At 37.4% G+C, this 16,203-nt stretch overlaps 1 protein-coding gene across 19 annotated transcripts in view; it reads right to left on the reverse strand.

Moving 5' to 3' along the window:
• The window catches only part of PBRM1 (polybromo 1), an 82,666-nt gene that overhangs the window by 26,799 nt on the left and 39,664 nt on the right, over nt 1–16,203 (reverse strand). For 10 of the 19 annotated variants that reach the window (XM_065407662.1, XM_065407661.1, XM_065407656.1 and 7 more), the window contains 8 exons: nt 14,736–14,877; nt 13,935–14,032; nt 10,487–10,763; nt 8,454–8,559; nt 5,606–6,248; nt 2,783–2,994; nt 1,591–1,776; nt 307–464 (listed from right to left, as the gene is read on the reverse strand). In XM_065407662.1, the coding sequence (XP_065263734.1) occupies nt 307–464; nt 1,591–1,776; nt 2,783–2,994; nt 5,606–6,248; nt 8,454–8,559; nt 10,487–10,763; nt 13,935–14,032; nt 14,736–14,877 (1,822 nt within the window). Of the gene's footprint in view, nt 1–306; nt 465–1,066; nt 1,069–1,590; nt 1,777–2,782; nt 2,995–5,605; nt 6,249–8,453; nt 8,560–10,486; nt 10,766–12,220; nt 12,248–13,716; nt 13,733–13,934; nt 14,033–14,735; nt 14,878–16,203 lie in introns of all 19 variants that reach the window. The other 9 variants (XM_065407670.1, XM_065407665.1, XM_065407663.1 and 6 more) reach the window with 5 other exon arrangements.

Below are 16,203 nucleotides of genomic sequence, written 5' to 3' on the forward strand. Positions count from 1 at the left end.
CTAAAAATTTTGAGGAAAATTTTAAGACGTTACCTGCAATTTCCCTATTTATCTCTCAAAACATCAACAAATTTGATAATGATGTGTAATGTGATTTCTATAGCTGAACTGACACTGAGAAACAAATAATGCAACTTTATGTCATTTTTTCTCTACTACAGAGGCACCACAATGTATCAAGCAGTAAGACATGATGGGGGAAAAGGTTATTTCATACAGGTACTGTGAGAGTCCTTGAGTCTTATTTTAAAAAATAGTGCACAAATCAGTAAATAGTTTAACAAATTAGTCCATTTAATCTCTCACCTTAACAAACATTACCACACATTTGCCTAAAATTTTGCTAACTGGAACTTTATTATAGTAATCACTCTTAAAAACTTCCTTCTCCAGAAATTTTCGTGTTGCAAGATGGAATGTTTCATTTGGTCGATAAAACCAGCAGCCATACAACCATTTTTCCCCTAAAAGCAAAAAACAGGATATATTTTCTATTGCACAAGGAAGTAAAGACAACAGTAGATTGTGTTAATAATCAAACAGTTATATAGCAATACCTGGTACATCCAAACCTCGCCGATCCAAAATAGGACAATGTTTCTCAACTGTTTCAGATAAGTGAGGTTTGGATATGTAAGAAGTTCACTGGCTCGCTTCTCCTATGGATGTTTGACTCAGAAGAACACAACAGAAATTAATGCCATTGAGCCAGGTGAGCCTTGGAGAATTAAGGCCATAGAGCCTTGGAGAATCCAGTCTGCAATCTATAAATTCTGACTGTGCAGGCCTTGAAAATTATGCTCAAGGACAGGAAAAAGCCTGTGAGTCTATCACTCCTGACTATCTGAAAATTTGGGACACCCCCACAGATCTTTGGATAACAGATTGTAATGTACATTTTTAACAATAACTCCTTTCCTGTTTTGCCATCTCCTTACTTTTGACAGGAGTCAAGCTGTGACTACACAGTTTTCTTATAAACCATTAATGGACACTGATACTACTCAAAATCAGAGAAAATAAATTGTATGCAGACTGGCCCAGTGTATTAACAGTACCATAAAACTTCTCAGTCTCAATCCTCATGTATTCTGCCAAAAGCAAGAGTTTTGGTTGAATTGGTTCTATGATTCAATTGTAAGTTTGTTCAGGACAAGCCATATTTAACACTGTTTTGGAATTTAACCACGTGTTCTGAAATGATGCTGGCTTGTCCTGTGGTACACTTGTAATTTAACTATGTTCAACACTGGCTCTGTTATCAGCAATGGATACTTTTTCTAGTTTAGACAAGACCTTTCTGTTCCTCCCTAGCTGACTCAAAAGCAGCACTGATGGGTTCTGGAAGGAGCCATGTCTAGCGTTCCTAGACCAGAAGGCGAGGGTGTTATCTACAGGATGTTTATAATGTGAAAAATACAGGACATTTAGCACTCCCAAAAGCTCCCCAGCACACGCACACACACACACACACACACACACACCCACCCACCCCTGTAAGCAGAATAATTAAGGCTCCACACAAGGAAAACTTAAACTGGAAGTTTTAACAAGCAATATTAAGAAGCTGTACTGCATTATTTTCCTTACCAGCTGAATCTTCCCATAATCGCTCAATACAGACTATATGAGGTTGCAGGTTGGCTTCTGCAGGTTCCACATAGACATAATCCCCAACATGGTACATGCTGTTCTTAAAGCTGCAATCCTGGCTGTAAGTCCGATGTAAGCTCGACAGACCAGCTCCTGCAGCAGAATCTTCACTCTTTTCAGCTTCTTATTTCAACATAAAAGGAAACAAAAATTACTAAAAGCCATCTAAGGAAGAGAAGAGAGATTCTAAGAACAGCACCTTGTTACAATACACTGGCTCTCCATGAGTTAAATCACGACACCTTTGTTTAGTGACTTAAGTAAAACCTTCCTTACTGTGGGATGAGGGAAAGAGAAAGACAGCAGCAAGTTGGAGCACTATTGCAGATTAGTAAAGTTTGTTGACCAGCTAGAGCTGGGAATGAGGCCAATGTCTGACACATTCTTATTTATTATTTGTATTGCAGTAGTGCACAGGACCACACATAGTCATGGATCAAGACCCCACTGTGCTGTACAAACACAGAACAAAAAGATGGTCCCTCCATCATGCTCCCCGAGAGTAACGCAGGAGTGCCACACCATACCCAGTGGATTCTAGTTCCAAGGTATGGTTTGAGCATGATCTATGCTCCACCTAGCTTCTCCCTCCTGCTGCTGTAGAGCTGAGCCCAGATCTTCAGATATATTTTATCGAGGCCTCCATGTAAGTGAAAATGAACTCACTGACCTTTAGAAAGGTCACCCCTGTTGCCTCTCTCCTGTCCTCTATACCGAGAGCCACCATCTCTTGCTCTCGTGTAGCACTGAGCCCATCTGCAGGGAGTGAATAAAGATGATCACTACTGATCTTAGTGCTGTGGGGAAAGGACAACCCCCTGCTCTTTATTTGAAGGGACAAGTAAAGAGGCAGAGTGGGGAGTCGTCCTCCCCTCTTAGTGGCAGGGAGCCTGAAGACATCTTTATTCATTCCCCGTAGCTTGTTTTAAAGCCATGAAGAGCACAGAGACTGCATGGGAGGAGGGTGACAGAGAAGACCTTTACAAAGGCCCCCTTGTCCCACACATTGCTGCAAGCTAGTTCCTCCTCAGTAACACAGTTGCTCCAGCAGGAACAGCGAAGGCCTAGCTCAGCAATGAAAGCATGACAAAAGACAACTGTTTGTAGTTTTGAAAGGAAATGAAATTACCTCTCTTCTCTTCCTCTCTTTTGAGTTTATCCTCTTCGAATTCTTTGGGTAGCTTTTCCTTTTTTTCTTTTTCTACATCATTGTGAAGATGCTTGGTGGTGTAGCTGAGTGCTGGTGACAGAAGAATCTCTCCATTCTTGCAGAGTTCATCACGGATTTTAATAAAGAACTGCTGAAGTTCCACAGCATCCTCATAAATCTCTGAATCAGTCCTGCATGGAAATGACAGACAGATTACAACATGACAATATATCTTATGCAGGAATAAACAGTACTCTAAATACAAACTCATCAACTGTTACATTTAAGGATAAATTACAAAAACTCAGTGTATACCAGATAACTTCTGTTCAACGAAGAGGTAAAGTGACAGAAAATTCAGCACATACTGCTCTATTAGCAATAAGCAGATTTCCCCTTAGTTGTCTTTAAAAGAACTTTTATAGTAAAAAAATCAGAGACAAAATATTAGTTTTTGTTTATCCAATTTTTAAAATCACCAAACATCTGTGCTTTACTTTTCAACCAGTAATTAAACAACATACTTCTACACAATTAAGATATTTAGGACTTATAATATGGCCTGCACCACAGTATAATCAGAGTACCTTTGTAGCCTGTTTATAGGGCACTTTAAAAAGTGATCTTTCAAAGCACTAGCAACCTAATCCAGCCTTCTTAAGAGTATTTACAAAAGGAAAATTTACAAAATGATGCATTATGGGTATTTTGTATTTCTATTTAGTGTTGTGTTTGTTCAGTGTTTAAAATCATTCAGCAGTTTGTTGTTTTTAAATGAAAGAATTTGCTGTATATTCAGCCAAACTGTTTTTAAGGTGGGGAGATTAGTACAGTTTTGTTTCCTTATTCTTAAATAGGACAATGATCAATATTCTATTACCCAACAGAATAGCTTCCAATCAAAACAGCATGGAGTAATCAGAATACTATTTTGTTTTTAAAAGAACAGATATTTGGGTTAATGCTGCTTTTGCTGACGCTGAACATTCAGAGCAAGCTTGATTTTTCTTTTTAAATTTTAGTTATTATGAATCACAATGGGGGGAGGGGGGAGCAAAAAAGACAGGTTGGAGATCTACACTGCCAAGTCTTCATATGGCTATAACATTTCACCTCTCTCAGGTTTAGGAAAACTAAAATGTGTCATCTGGACAAATTTTTTTAAAATCCAGTTGCAGGTCATCCGTAAAGATGCCCTCTGACTAAACTGCATGTACTCTGAAGAGAGAAATAATGTGCCAGTCTCTCCAATAACAAGTACAAGTACAACAAAAAAGAAAAGCTGATTTCCATATAAGTCAGATAAGCATTCTCATATAGTGCAACTGAAATTCTGAGAAATCACAGGCAACCAGCCAAAAATGAAGGTATTTTGTAACTGGACTTTACTGCTTTTGAAAGAGAGACTTCTGAGAAACTAAAAAGCTGTTTCTTTAATTGAAAAGAGTAATTGTACTCATCACCCATTGTCATGCCAGATGATCTTTTTAATTGCTTTTTAAATAAGAGATTTTATTACCACCACATGTCTTCTTTCCTAGTAAAGTTACAGCAGGAAAACCCTCCCTATATACAGAATCATAGAAATGTAGGGCTGGAAGGGACCTCGAGAAGTCACCAAGTTCAGCCCCCGGTGCTGAGAAAGGACCAAGTAAACCTAGATCATCTCTGACAGGTGTTTGTTCAACCCATTCTTAAAAACCTACAATGGTGGGGATTCCACAACCTACCTTGAAAGCCTATTCCAGAGCTTAATTACCCTTATAGTTAGAAAGTTTTTCTAATATCTAACCTAAATCTCCCATGCTGCAGATTAATCCCATTTTTCCTTGTCCTACTTCAGTGGACATGGAGAACAATTGATCACTGTCCTCTTTTAAGAGCCCTTAACATACATCTCCAAGTATGTTATTTGACCCACTCCAGTGGAAAGCAGGAAGCTATATGTCTGCATATTTTTGCACATCTCAAGAAACCTTGCATAGAAATGATTGCTCTAAATGGGAGATCTACTAAAGGCAATTAATATAGCAGAACTTATTGTAATCTTGATCAGAGGCTGAAAAGGCTGACTCTGCAGTCAAATACATTTTTACCTTCTGGCACAGCCCTCCAAAATTTCTTCTATAGAAATATACTAACTCAGTTTAAAAACGCAGTAGCCCAATGAAATGATTTACTTTATTGTTAGATGACAGTCTATGTCTCTACACCAGTGGTCTCCGAACTTTTTTGATCGCGCACCCCTATCATTAAAAAAATTTTGAGCACGCACCCCCTGCCGCGCCGGCTCTACCATTTTTGCCAAAGCAAAAAAGAAAAAAGCCACTCCGACTCCCGCCCAAACTGCCGAAGCAAAAAAAACCAAACCTCCTCTTGCCGCACCCCCCCAAGGATCCTCTTGCGCACCCCACTTTGGAGACCACTGCTCTACACAACATCTCCCCCCAAAAATAACCCATTTCTTGCTTTTCTATACCTCTGAATGGTCTCCTTTTTACCACTGTGTGGCTGCCCGCTGAGCTCCTCTTCTGAGCTTGCCTTCCCTCAACTTTGGAAGATAGCCCTGCATTGCTTTAACCTTGCTTTGCCAGGGTTAACTTCAAAGACAGGGGCTACAAACTTTAAATGAAAGCTTAAATTCTGCTGAAGGTGATGGCACCCAACTAAGCAAGTTGCTTTTTCCCTAGCACACTAACAGGAAAGATAATATGTCTTTTAAAATGGGAATTATTTGACCAGTGAAAGACTCAAAATTAAACTGACAAGACTAAGGTTTGATACATGTATGGTTTCACTCACCGGTTCATCCTCCTTGCCCTCTCTAGCATCTCAAACATCTGCTCTTGAAACAAATCCAGTCTCCTGTAGCGATTATTTTCTACATTCTTTCGGATAATATCAAAAGTCAAAGGTGGTTTGTTTGGGAAGTTGGGATCAACAGCAGGAATTTCAGCTAAGGAGTCACTATAACACCTGCCCTCATCATCCTGATGGCTCATTACGGATACAAAAAGGTTATGGATAAGTTCCTGGATCAGCAATGTTACATTGGGGACATGAGAATCCTCATCTCCTTCTATGTCTCTTCTAGTTTCAAGCAAAACTTTATGTAGGACAAGGGCATCTTTGTAAATCAGAGACTCTGGCTCATTATAAGTGCAGGCATTATTGAACATCATTACAAAGTCTTCTACCATGGAATCGATGTCCTGGTACTTGTTGGCCATCATGTGACTTCTTATTTTTTCCATGTCAACTGGCTTTTTAATGGTTACATAATAGTCAGGCAGTTCTGATCGAGATGGAAGCCTCAGGAAGATGGCACTTAATCGCCTGCCTCGTTTATCTGTGTAGTTCTTCACTGCTTCATACACCTCATTCAGTTTCTGTTGCATTGGAGTCATGTATTTTGATTTCTTAGGGGAAATACCACTTTTTCTACCTAGACAGACAAAAAACAACAACAAATGTACAAAAACCAGTCAACCTTGTGCACTTACTTCCCTAACAAACTCCTTTTCTATGGCTCAGGTAACTTAGTTCACCATTACCCTACCAGATTAGCAATGCCACTTACAAATACAATTTTTTCATTTCTATTCCATCAGCTCTTACTAATTACTTTTCTCAGATGGTTTTCTCTGTTTTCACCGTGGACAATTTAGTATAACATACGAGTGCTGGATCTGACACTTTTGAAGCCTGTCTTCCATAAGTATAAAATAACACTAATAATACATTCAAGACTGCACATCAGCCTAAAGTTAAAGACTATAAGGGAAGCCAACACAATAGTACTGTGTGAAATTCTCACTTCAGTTCAGTAGGCATTAAAATCTTCTCTTCATGTGGATTTTTCAAAGCCATTAAAATTCTTTCTTCATGGGGATTTTCACATGTGGGTATGTCTACACTGCAGTTGGGGGTGTGCCTAGCCTGAGCCTCTGCCGGTGCTGCAACATCCACACAGCTCTTGTTAGTGCACTAGCTCAAGTCGAACTAGCACAAGTCTCCCTACCAGGTTGAGAGGCACACTCCCAACTGCCGTGACACATCCTAAGAATCCCACTTATTGTGAGTTTTCCCCTCACACAGCAGATTTAAGCTAAACTAGGTAGAATTATTATAGGTAAAATGTAAAATAATGCCTTCAAATGGGGCTACCAATCAGATTAGCTATTTGTTAATACAGGATCAATTGTTATAGCACTACATAGTCTTTGCACTTGGATTCTTCCATATCTATACTTTCTTGGTGGTTTTGCATTTTTATCCTCAGTGATGCTTCAATATGGCGTGTGTGCTTTTCTTTTTTTAAAAATACCCTTCTATGCAATTTGCTCATTTACTCAGTTTAGAACTTCACACACACATATGAAAGGAGCAGCACCAACCTGAAATCTCCTCAGTTACTTTTTTTTAAAAAGGAGTGAAAAATAGTTCTAAGAACACCACCTACTGCTGAATTTCCCTGCCATTGTAAGGGGATTTACAATAATTTTCTCTTAAAGATGTTTCACTTCTCTTTGTTGCGCTGTGGAAAACCCAAATACACAACAGGGGAAACTAAGGGTCTGATCCACCCTTACTCATGTTGTATAGTATCTTACTTTGAGTGGTCCCATTAAAATCAGCAGAACTACTCACAGAATAAGATACTATTCAGTATACGATTAAAGGTGGCAGAACATAGCCAGAAATCATTATATACAACATGTTATCAAATGCATAAAGACACTGAAAAAATAAATCAGAGAAAAATATTTTCTCTAATCTCTTTCCCTTACAATAACCAGAGGTGCTACTTATAACAACAGTAGGTGCAAGCATTTTCTAAGAGGTGTGTTGTGTGTTTTGGTTACATTTTTTAAAGTATTCTTCTTTAAACATACTATAAAATTGATAAATAGGGGGACATATTTATTCTACTGACTTACCTTTATATTATGCTAATTTTAACACATAAAAATTCCCATGAAACACTAACAAGGTGATAACAATACTTTGCAATTTTATCACACTCTTCATTTGGGGATCACAAAGCACTTTACACCCATTAATGAACTAAGCCTCAGCTCCCCTGTGTAATATATCATATCACCAATTTACAGATGGGAAAATGAGACACAAGGAAGGTAAATGACAAAGTTACAAAGGATGTCTATGGAAACAGAACTGATCTTCTAGCTCCTGGCACTGTTCCTTAATCTGTTTGCACTTTAGCTGCTGCTGAACCATTTTCTGATGTTTCAAAGCTTACTACATATGCTTATTATATCTCCAATCAGATGAATGAGGTATGATACCAATAAGTATATTCCAGTTATTGTGAATTTCTCTTCTTCATTCTAACCTAGCCTGTACAGAAAAATTGTTTCATATAGATTCTCTCATTCTGACTTTCCCACCCCCCACCTCTTAATTTTAATTTCAGCACAAACACATACCAATATCCACTGCAATTATGATGATATTGAAAATGTAATTCAGTTTTGCAGTTTAGTGTACATTGGATTCAGAAGTGGCACAAGTTATGCAACCTGCCTTGAATGTATGGCAATATGGTTTTCCATTTTAATGTTAATCTGTATCATTTTATTCCATATCAACATTTACCAAGAAGTAGGAATCCACAAGGCTGCCTTACTTAGCTTTAGTTTAGGGGAAGCGATATCATCATCTTCAGGAAGAGGTCCCAGCTCTTTCTTTTTTTCTTTAAGAATCTTCTCTAGGATATGGGCATCATTATATACCTATTAGTCATTAAAGTGTTGAAAGAAAAATAATAAAACAATATTTAGATTATTTGTTTCCTTATGATAATGTAATAGAGTATACCAAGAAAACTCTTAACACAAAAGAGTTAACTCCTTAGTTTCAGTTGAGCACAATATTCTTCGCTTCCACTCTTGAATGATTGTATAGTGTTGCAATATGTTGTTAAAACAACTGGTTCATTCCACCCCAAATGTGTCCGTATTTCAGTGAAGGATGAAATACTTCCTATATGTAATTTTTGTAAAGAACTCTGGGATATTTCAGAAAAAGGCATTATATTAGATTGTCCTCTTTACTTGTTCATAAGTCAAATTTTTTTGAGACTGCATCCCCAAAAGACTGCATCCGTTCTTTCCAATGTATAGTATTATCACTGTCAATTTCTACATTATGATCAAAATCCTGTTAAGCCATCTTGGAAAGAATATAAAGATCTTGTTTGTTAACAGTCTGCTGTTGCTGTAGTCATCAGGCAAATATATTTGCAGGACAAGTAAATAAGCGAAGTTCAGGTTGCAACTTGCAGTCATAAGGTTTCATGCCTCTTTGCCAATATAGCTAATCAAACAGAATCAAATTATTTGCAAATGTAGATGCATGTTCATCACTTGCCACATTAGACATTTCAATGATCTGATTAAGAACAAGAGACCAGTATTGCTTCTTAAATTTGCTTATGCTGTCCAGCTCAATGGGCTGTATTAATGACTTCAGGTTGTCAAGCAGAAATATGTTTGTAAGCTATATAGAGAGTATGTTTGGCATTAGTGAGAAACAACATCTATTGGTATGCACCTTATTAATCATATCTTCCATATTACTCCAGTCACCACGCATTCTAGTTGCCCTCATATAGTAAGATATCAGTGGTGTTTTACTTTTCTTAAGGCATCAATGATTTCTTTTCCGATCACAAAAGGCCAGAGTATCCAGCTTCTCACTGCCATCGGTAATGTTGTCAACAATGGAGTATGAATGTATGTTTCTTCTGCTAGCTGTTGACTCAGCTTTACCTGACTAAGGACTGACTATGGACTTCAAGATTTGGTCCATAAATAATAAAGCCACTTAATTCTTTGTCACTTTCTGCTCACTCATCCAAGGTAATTACTTTGTTAAAGGATTTGTATTTCTCTTTTGCATACACTTCGCAGAATATATATTTAACCATAGTAGATAAATATTTAATTTAATAACGGAGATAATGGCCATATGTAAACTATGCAGTTAAACTGCATCTCCATTCTGACAAGATTATAAAAATAACATGGTGGGATTGCATGTTCACCTTTTCTCATCAATTTCTTTATCAAATGTGTTCATTTGAGTAGCTGAAATACCATTTCCACCTACGAGCCCTGCAAAATCATGCTGAGATCTAAGAGCCAAACTGAGTTATTTACATCCAACACATAACCCCACAGTAACAAAAATTCTGAAGATTAAATTAGGTCCCTAGTGACCCCTATGTAATCCAATTGCCTTCAATGGGTTTACAGGGTGTAAGTTATGGGAACTGAGTAAACAACTGTTTATTATGCACTAGAAGAAAATAGAACAGGTAACTCTTTCTTAGCAGTGTAAGAGCCAACACAGCTAACAGGATGAAAAAATAAATTGTACAGTTAAATGACGTACATTTAAAATGGAAGGTGCTGTGTTTATGTCTGCATATATCTGCAGGCAGAAGCAATATTTAAACACAAAAATATATCTGTACAGAAGTAGTAGTATTCCTGGTTTAGAGCAAGTGCTATGATGGGGTGCATATGCTTATTCTGTAACTGTTAGCGTAACCACTGGAAGGAATAACCAGAGATTGACTGTTACAAAATTCTAACACAATTTTGCCTTCTGCAATGAAGCGCGAAGGTAACTGTGCCTGGATAATCTAAACAGTACCTGTGAGCCTTCCTCATTATAGTGCCTTGCATTTCGGAACATTAGCCTCATATCTTCTATCATAGCCTCCTCCCCTGAGTATTTATCACTGCGGATGTTATGCTCAATAATTTTTAAATCCATTGGCTCCAAGATGATTTTATAATAATCTGGATAGTCCTTTTTGGAGGGTTTAACCATAAATAGATCACAGAGTCTTCTGCCTGTGCCAGGCTCTCGAGCTTCAAGAACAACATTATATAAGATTTTCATTCGCTGCTTCTTTATATTCTTTTTACTGTTGGGTAAAAAAGGGGAAAAAAAGTTATTTTTTCTCACCCACACCAGAACAGCCTTTTTCTTTTTGCTGCAAGATACACTGAATGCAATTTTTTAAAAAAACATAGTACCTGTGTATAAAGACCACCACCATGCTAGAAATGTGTGCACGCCAATTTTAAAAACAGTTACAGAATGATGATAGTAGGACCAGAGAATTTGGGTCCATAGGTAAGTGCAACGCTAGGTGAGCTAGACAGCTAATTTTAAAACACCACCTATCGTCTTCCTTTGGCTCCACTTTGAGATAAAAAAGTTTCCCCAGCATGAAACAAATCACTATTTTCATGAAGGATGCTGCCTTACTCTGAATATTCCTCAAATTATGGAGTCAGACTCTGCATTTTCAAACCTATAACCTCTATGACTGCACTTACCTATTAGACAAAAAGAATGAATGGGTGGACGCATCATCTTATTTCATAAACTCTTGTGCCTAGATGAAGTAAGTTTCATTTGTAAGACCTAAATTTTTTTTTAAAAGTGGCCTCTAATTCTGAGTTCCTCAATTTTGGGGTGTTCAACTTCACAAACCTTGAGCTTGGTTTTCAGAGGTGCTCAAGTCAATGAGATCTGTGAATACTTACCACCCTGGAGAAAAAAAACAATATCAAGCCTAAGCTTCTGAAGCTGGACACTCAAAAACTGAGGCAATTTTTTAAAAATTTAGCCCTAAATGACTGGTTCACTGGCAAAATGTACTATATACAGAGCATCAAGGGGACTTATGACTTTTCTCCACTTGTAAGAATCTTTCCACATTTCTCACAACATATACTGTATCACAAGGATAAAATATAAAGAAGGATAATTCTACAAATTAATAGAAAGTAGCTTCTGAATTGTTTTCATAGGCCAATAGGCTGTGGTACACAGAACATTCTCCAAGATTGCTGCAGCACAGACATTTCAACATTTAGTTCCTCTCCAATTAAATCATTTTATGCATTTAAAAAAAAAATCTATGCTTGCCAGGACACTCTTGTGAGATGAATCGGCTATTTCATGATGCACTTGGGAACAGCAGACACCACCATTACAAGCAATTAAAAAAACCCAAACCAGAAAACAGATGTAATACGACATAAATCACAATGTGATGGAGAAAGAAAAAGGGTTTCTTAGCTATACAAATTAAAAATCAGCAAGTGCATTTTAAATTTCTTCACTGGCAGGAGATTCAGTTGGAGATTCTCTTAAGTAGCCATGGACAGAGTCAACACAGACTAGACAAACTCTTGAGGTCCCTACATTTCTATGATTGCATTCTTCCCAGTTCCATTTTTAATGTTGGGTCTGATAAAAGTTAATGAGGGGAAAAAATTACAAGGCAGAAATAGCAACATACTGATCCACACTCAAGGTTTGGGTCATGCATTTGCACATTGAAAGGGACACTCAAAAGAATTCCCTCATTAACAAGCTGCGTACACCATCAGCCTCCTTCAGGATGTCAGGATATGTTTTACTCAGGCCCTTCACTGTATTTGCTATCCTTTGGAATTCCTCAAAGCTTTTCACCTCCACTAACTGAATTTTCAGTTTATTCTATTCACTTTATCGATTTTTCATCCACTGGGATGTAGTTTTAATGATTGCATTTACAAATCAAAATTCATTTGTACAACTATATCTTTAGCGCAGCAACAAAAACAATTGACTTTCTTCACTCTACTGTATTTCATCATTCTAACAGCCCTACTCGTTTTCTTTTCGATTAATTCTTAGATTATTTTTTAAAGGATTTTAATATTCTCTTGTATAAGAGGATCCAATGCAATACATGATTTTAGGGCATGAAGGACAATTTAATTTGCTTGTGTCAGCAGTATGCACTGATTCTACAAGTTACATAGACTTGCAATTTTTGTGGTCTGTTCCTTGCTGATCTTTATTTGGCACTTTATTCTCTCTCTCTGATCACTCAGCTACCTTTCAGGATCTCTTTTCCCCCAATGGTATCACCAAATTGTACCACCTCCTATATGGCTCAGTTACTGGTCTTTTGGCAGAGAAGTTTCTATCTTTGATTGATGACTGCAATCCAGAAAACATGGAGGATGCTGCTATAATTATATAATCATGCTAATACAAGAATTTCTTGTTTTGATGGCTCTGATCTGGTTTCGCTTTTTTCCAGTCCCTCTCCCTAGCATAACAGCAAACTCAGAACCTGGAAAGTTGATAGTAACAGGCTGGAGCAACAATGGAGGGACCTGAATCTCAGTTTACACCAACAAATTTCACTGTTATGAGGAAGAATGGATGGGTTAGAATCTATCTTTCAAACATGATATTTTTAAACCTACGATCTTAGTGGGCATTTATAATGCTTTCAGAGCACTATGTCTAGTGTTTTGTTTTGTTGTGTTTTATGTACACAAATTTTAATACTCTACCACCTGCCATAATCATCCTATTCTCTTACATTTGGTCTATTTACGTCCTCCTTGGCCATGATGATTCCTGATAGAGTACTTGGGGAATGTGAGATCAGAAGGAAGGGAGAGGTGGCCCACTGTAACTTTCATGGTGAAACTATACTTGATCTGTCCTGATCAGATAAAAAAAAAAAAATCCAGTATCCCAGGGAGTTTTCCCCAATCAAAAACCCATATCTTGCAACAGGATTTAAGATTAACAATAAAATGTGAAAACTGAAAATATATTTTTAAAATCAATTTATTTTTCATTCGGAAATTACTAACCAATAGTAAAAAGGAGAGTCATGGGTGAGGAAAACAAGGGAAGAGGAGCAACATAATTGCTAGTTACAGATAACGTGTAATAACAAATCACAAGAACTTACAGAGTACTATTTGGACTGAAAATACTAAATCTTAAGTGAGAAACACACATAGTATTACATACTGTAATTATGTAAAATGTCAGCATCATACATTTTAAGAAACTGAAGTATAAATATTCCTGACAGCTATATATTTACATATTAGTAAGAAAATGTCAGTATGGAAAAATAAAACAATTAATTATAACTGATAAATGAGATACGTTTCATGGTTTTAGAATTCATATATGAAGTCTTAAACATAGATGTTTTAATGTTCTTCTATATGACAAATGAAAGGAGCAACAAAAAGATGTCTGTAGGAAAAACAAAAATGCATACCTTTTCCTTTTTGAACTTCCAGTATCAGATGTGGCAGAAGAGATCATACTGTCTCCGTCCTCAATGTCGTCTCTCCTAGCTAGCTCTTTCTTCTTTGCCTGAAAAAGAGCAAATCCCTAGTGTCAGACTCGTTACTGAATGTTCCCAGAATAAATGAATATTAAACAGCTGCACAGATCAGATTCACTGAGAAAGACACAACTACAGCTGTAGGATGCACAAATATTAAAGCACCATTAAAAGAGTTCCAATTACTGTAATTCAATGAAAGACGTCCGCACAAAAGAAAATTGTATTAAAAATTGACATGAAAATATTTTGAAGAATCAATTCAAGCCAATGCTATTTCAGATTAGCAGCTATTTGAACTGCTCTGTTAAATGTTGTAATTCACGATACACGAAGTGTGTTAGCATCCTTTTATTAAAGTCATTTTAGCTATATTGTATCTGTCAATTTTAAAGATTCTTGTACTTACGTTCATAGCTTGATTCTAATCTACTTGCAAACAAAGTAATTTGGAGAAATAACTAAGAAGATCCACTCCACATTCAGCACATTATTTTTGCAGATTTATTTCCTGACAAAGACAGATCACCCAGTATAGGATGCATTGAGAACTTCTGAACATTAAAATATGTTCAGGATACTTAACCATAAAAACTGCATTGTTGAACATATAGAACCACTAATAAATTATCAAATATACTACTGTACATTTAAAAGCTCCAAGAACTACCACCTAAAGAAAATAAATTCATACATATAGTTATCTTGATTGTTTTACTCTTCTCTTTATACCTGCATAACTTGCTGCATTTTCAGTACTCTCTTATAGATGGCGGAATTAGGAACATTGTAGCGTTTGGCATTTTCAAACATTAAGTTCAGATCACACTCCAAGTGGTCTAGAGTTTCATATTCATGGTTCTTCAGTTTGGTTCTGTGGAAAAGACAGACAACTTATGTTGTTTCACAATAGTCCATCACTGTAAAGTAATTATTTCAAATGCTTTTTTTCCAAGCAAGTCAATAACAGAAGAACTCTGATGTGGAGGAATGTGTTCTGATGGTGCCTTGATACCTCAGCATTGCAACTGGACATGCCAAACAAAGGGTTTGGGTTTTGTTTGTGTTTTTTAAAGTGAATTTAGCATTAGGAAAGGTGCCTTACTGACAGCTCTGGAGACTCTAGCCCTCTTTTTGTACATAGAATAGATTATAGCGTGTGAGGCAGAAGTACAAGTTTCCCCTATAACTGCTCCAACATGCCTGGAAGGACCACCTGCAGTATAAAAAGATAATTCAATCCCCATTTTCATTGTGAGCATGGTCCTACAAAGCAGTCAGCGCCACATGAAAAATGCTAAGTGCCAATGGCTCCAATTATCGGGAACTGGTGGTGCTCCACACCTTCTTGGATCAGGCTGTCAATTTTTGGCCTCTGCTAAAACTGCCAGCAACAAGCATGTAGATTAGTGCTAACTGCAGTAAAGTTTGTTATGAAAATACTACTAAGAACTGGTCTGAGACCATCAAGTCATTTCATGTCTGGAAACAAATTGCAATCAGACGGCATTGACTTGCAAGCACCTTTTGCTTTCTCCTGTTTCCCCTTGTGTGTTGGAAAAATTGCCACTCAAAAACTTCATCTTCCATCAAGTCCCCCATCAAAACTCACCTCAACTAAAGTGTATACAGAAAACCGGTATCCGCAAAACAGCACACAATACCTGCAAATTGCTAGGCAGCAGACATGCCAAACCCGTGGGAAAAAACGTAGAAATTGGGCTTATTTTTGGCTTAATTGGCTTGTGAGTTGTTTATTGGCTAGTTTTTGTCTTCTAGATTGTTGCTTGGTGTAGCTTATTGCTTTTTTTTTTTTTAATCAGCTCCCGGCAAGCAGGGGTAAGGGGGTGCAAGCAGGGGGAAGGGAGGCGAGAGAGTCGGGGTGCACAGCGGGCCCACCACAGTCCCAGACTGCATGCCGGGGGGAACTAGTCACATAGAGTGTTGGGGTTCTTAGGGATTGGCTTGTTTTGGCCTTGTTTTGAAATGAGATTGGCTTGATTTTGGGTTTACTGTGAAAGCCAGGATGCTTATTTACCGCGTGAAAGTTGGCAACTGTGCTAGGCAGGCAGGCAAGTTGTGAGTACTGCTAATGATTGGCTAAAAATTGATCATATCCTATTACTTTTGTTATCCCACCTCCCTCACACCTCATTCCCACCCTGCTTGTTTGTCACATCCATCTGATGTGATGTCTTTT

The sequence above is a fragment of the Emys orbicularis genome, chromosome 7 (genome assembly GCF_028017835.1).
Source record: "Emys orbicularis isolate rEmyOrb1 chromosome 7, rEmyOrb1.hap1, whole genome shotgun sequence".
Taxonomy (NCBI): Eukaryota; Metazoa; Chordata; order Testudines; family Emydidae; genus Emys; species Emys orbicularis.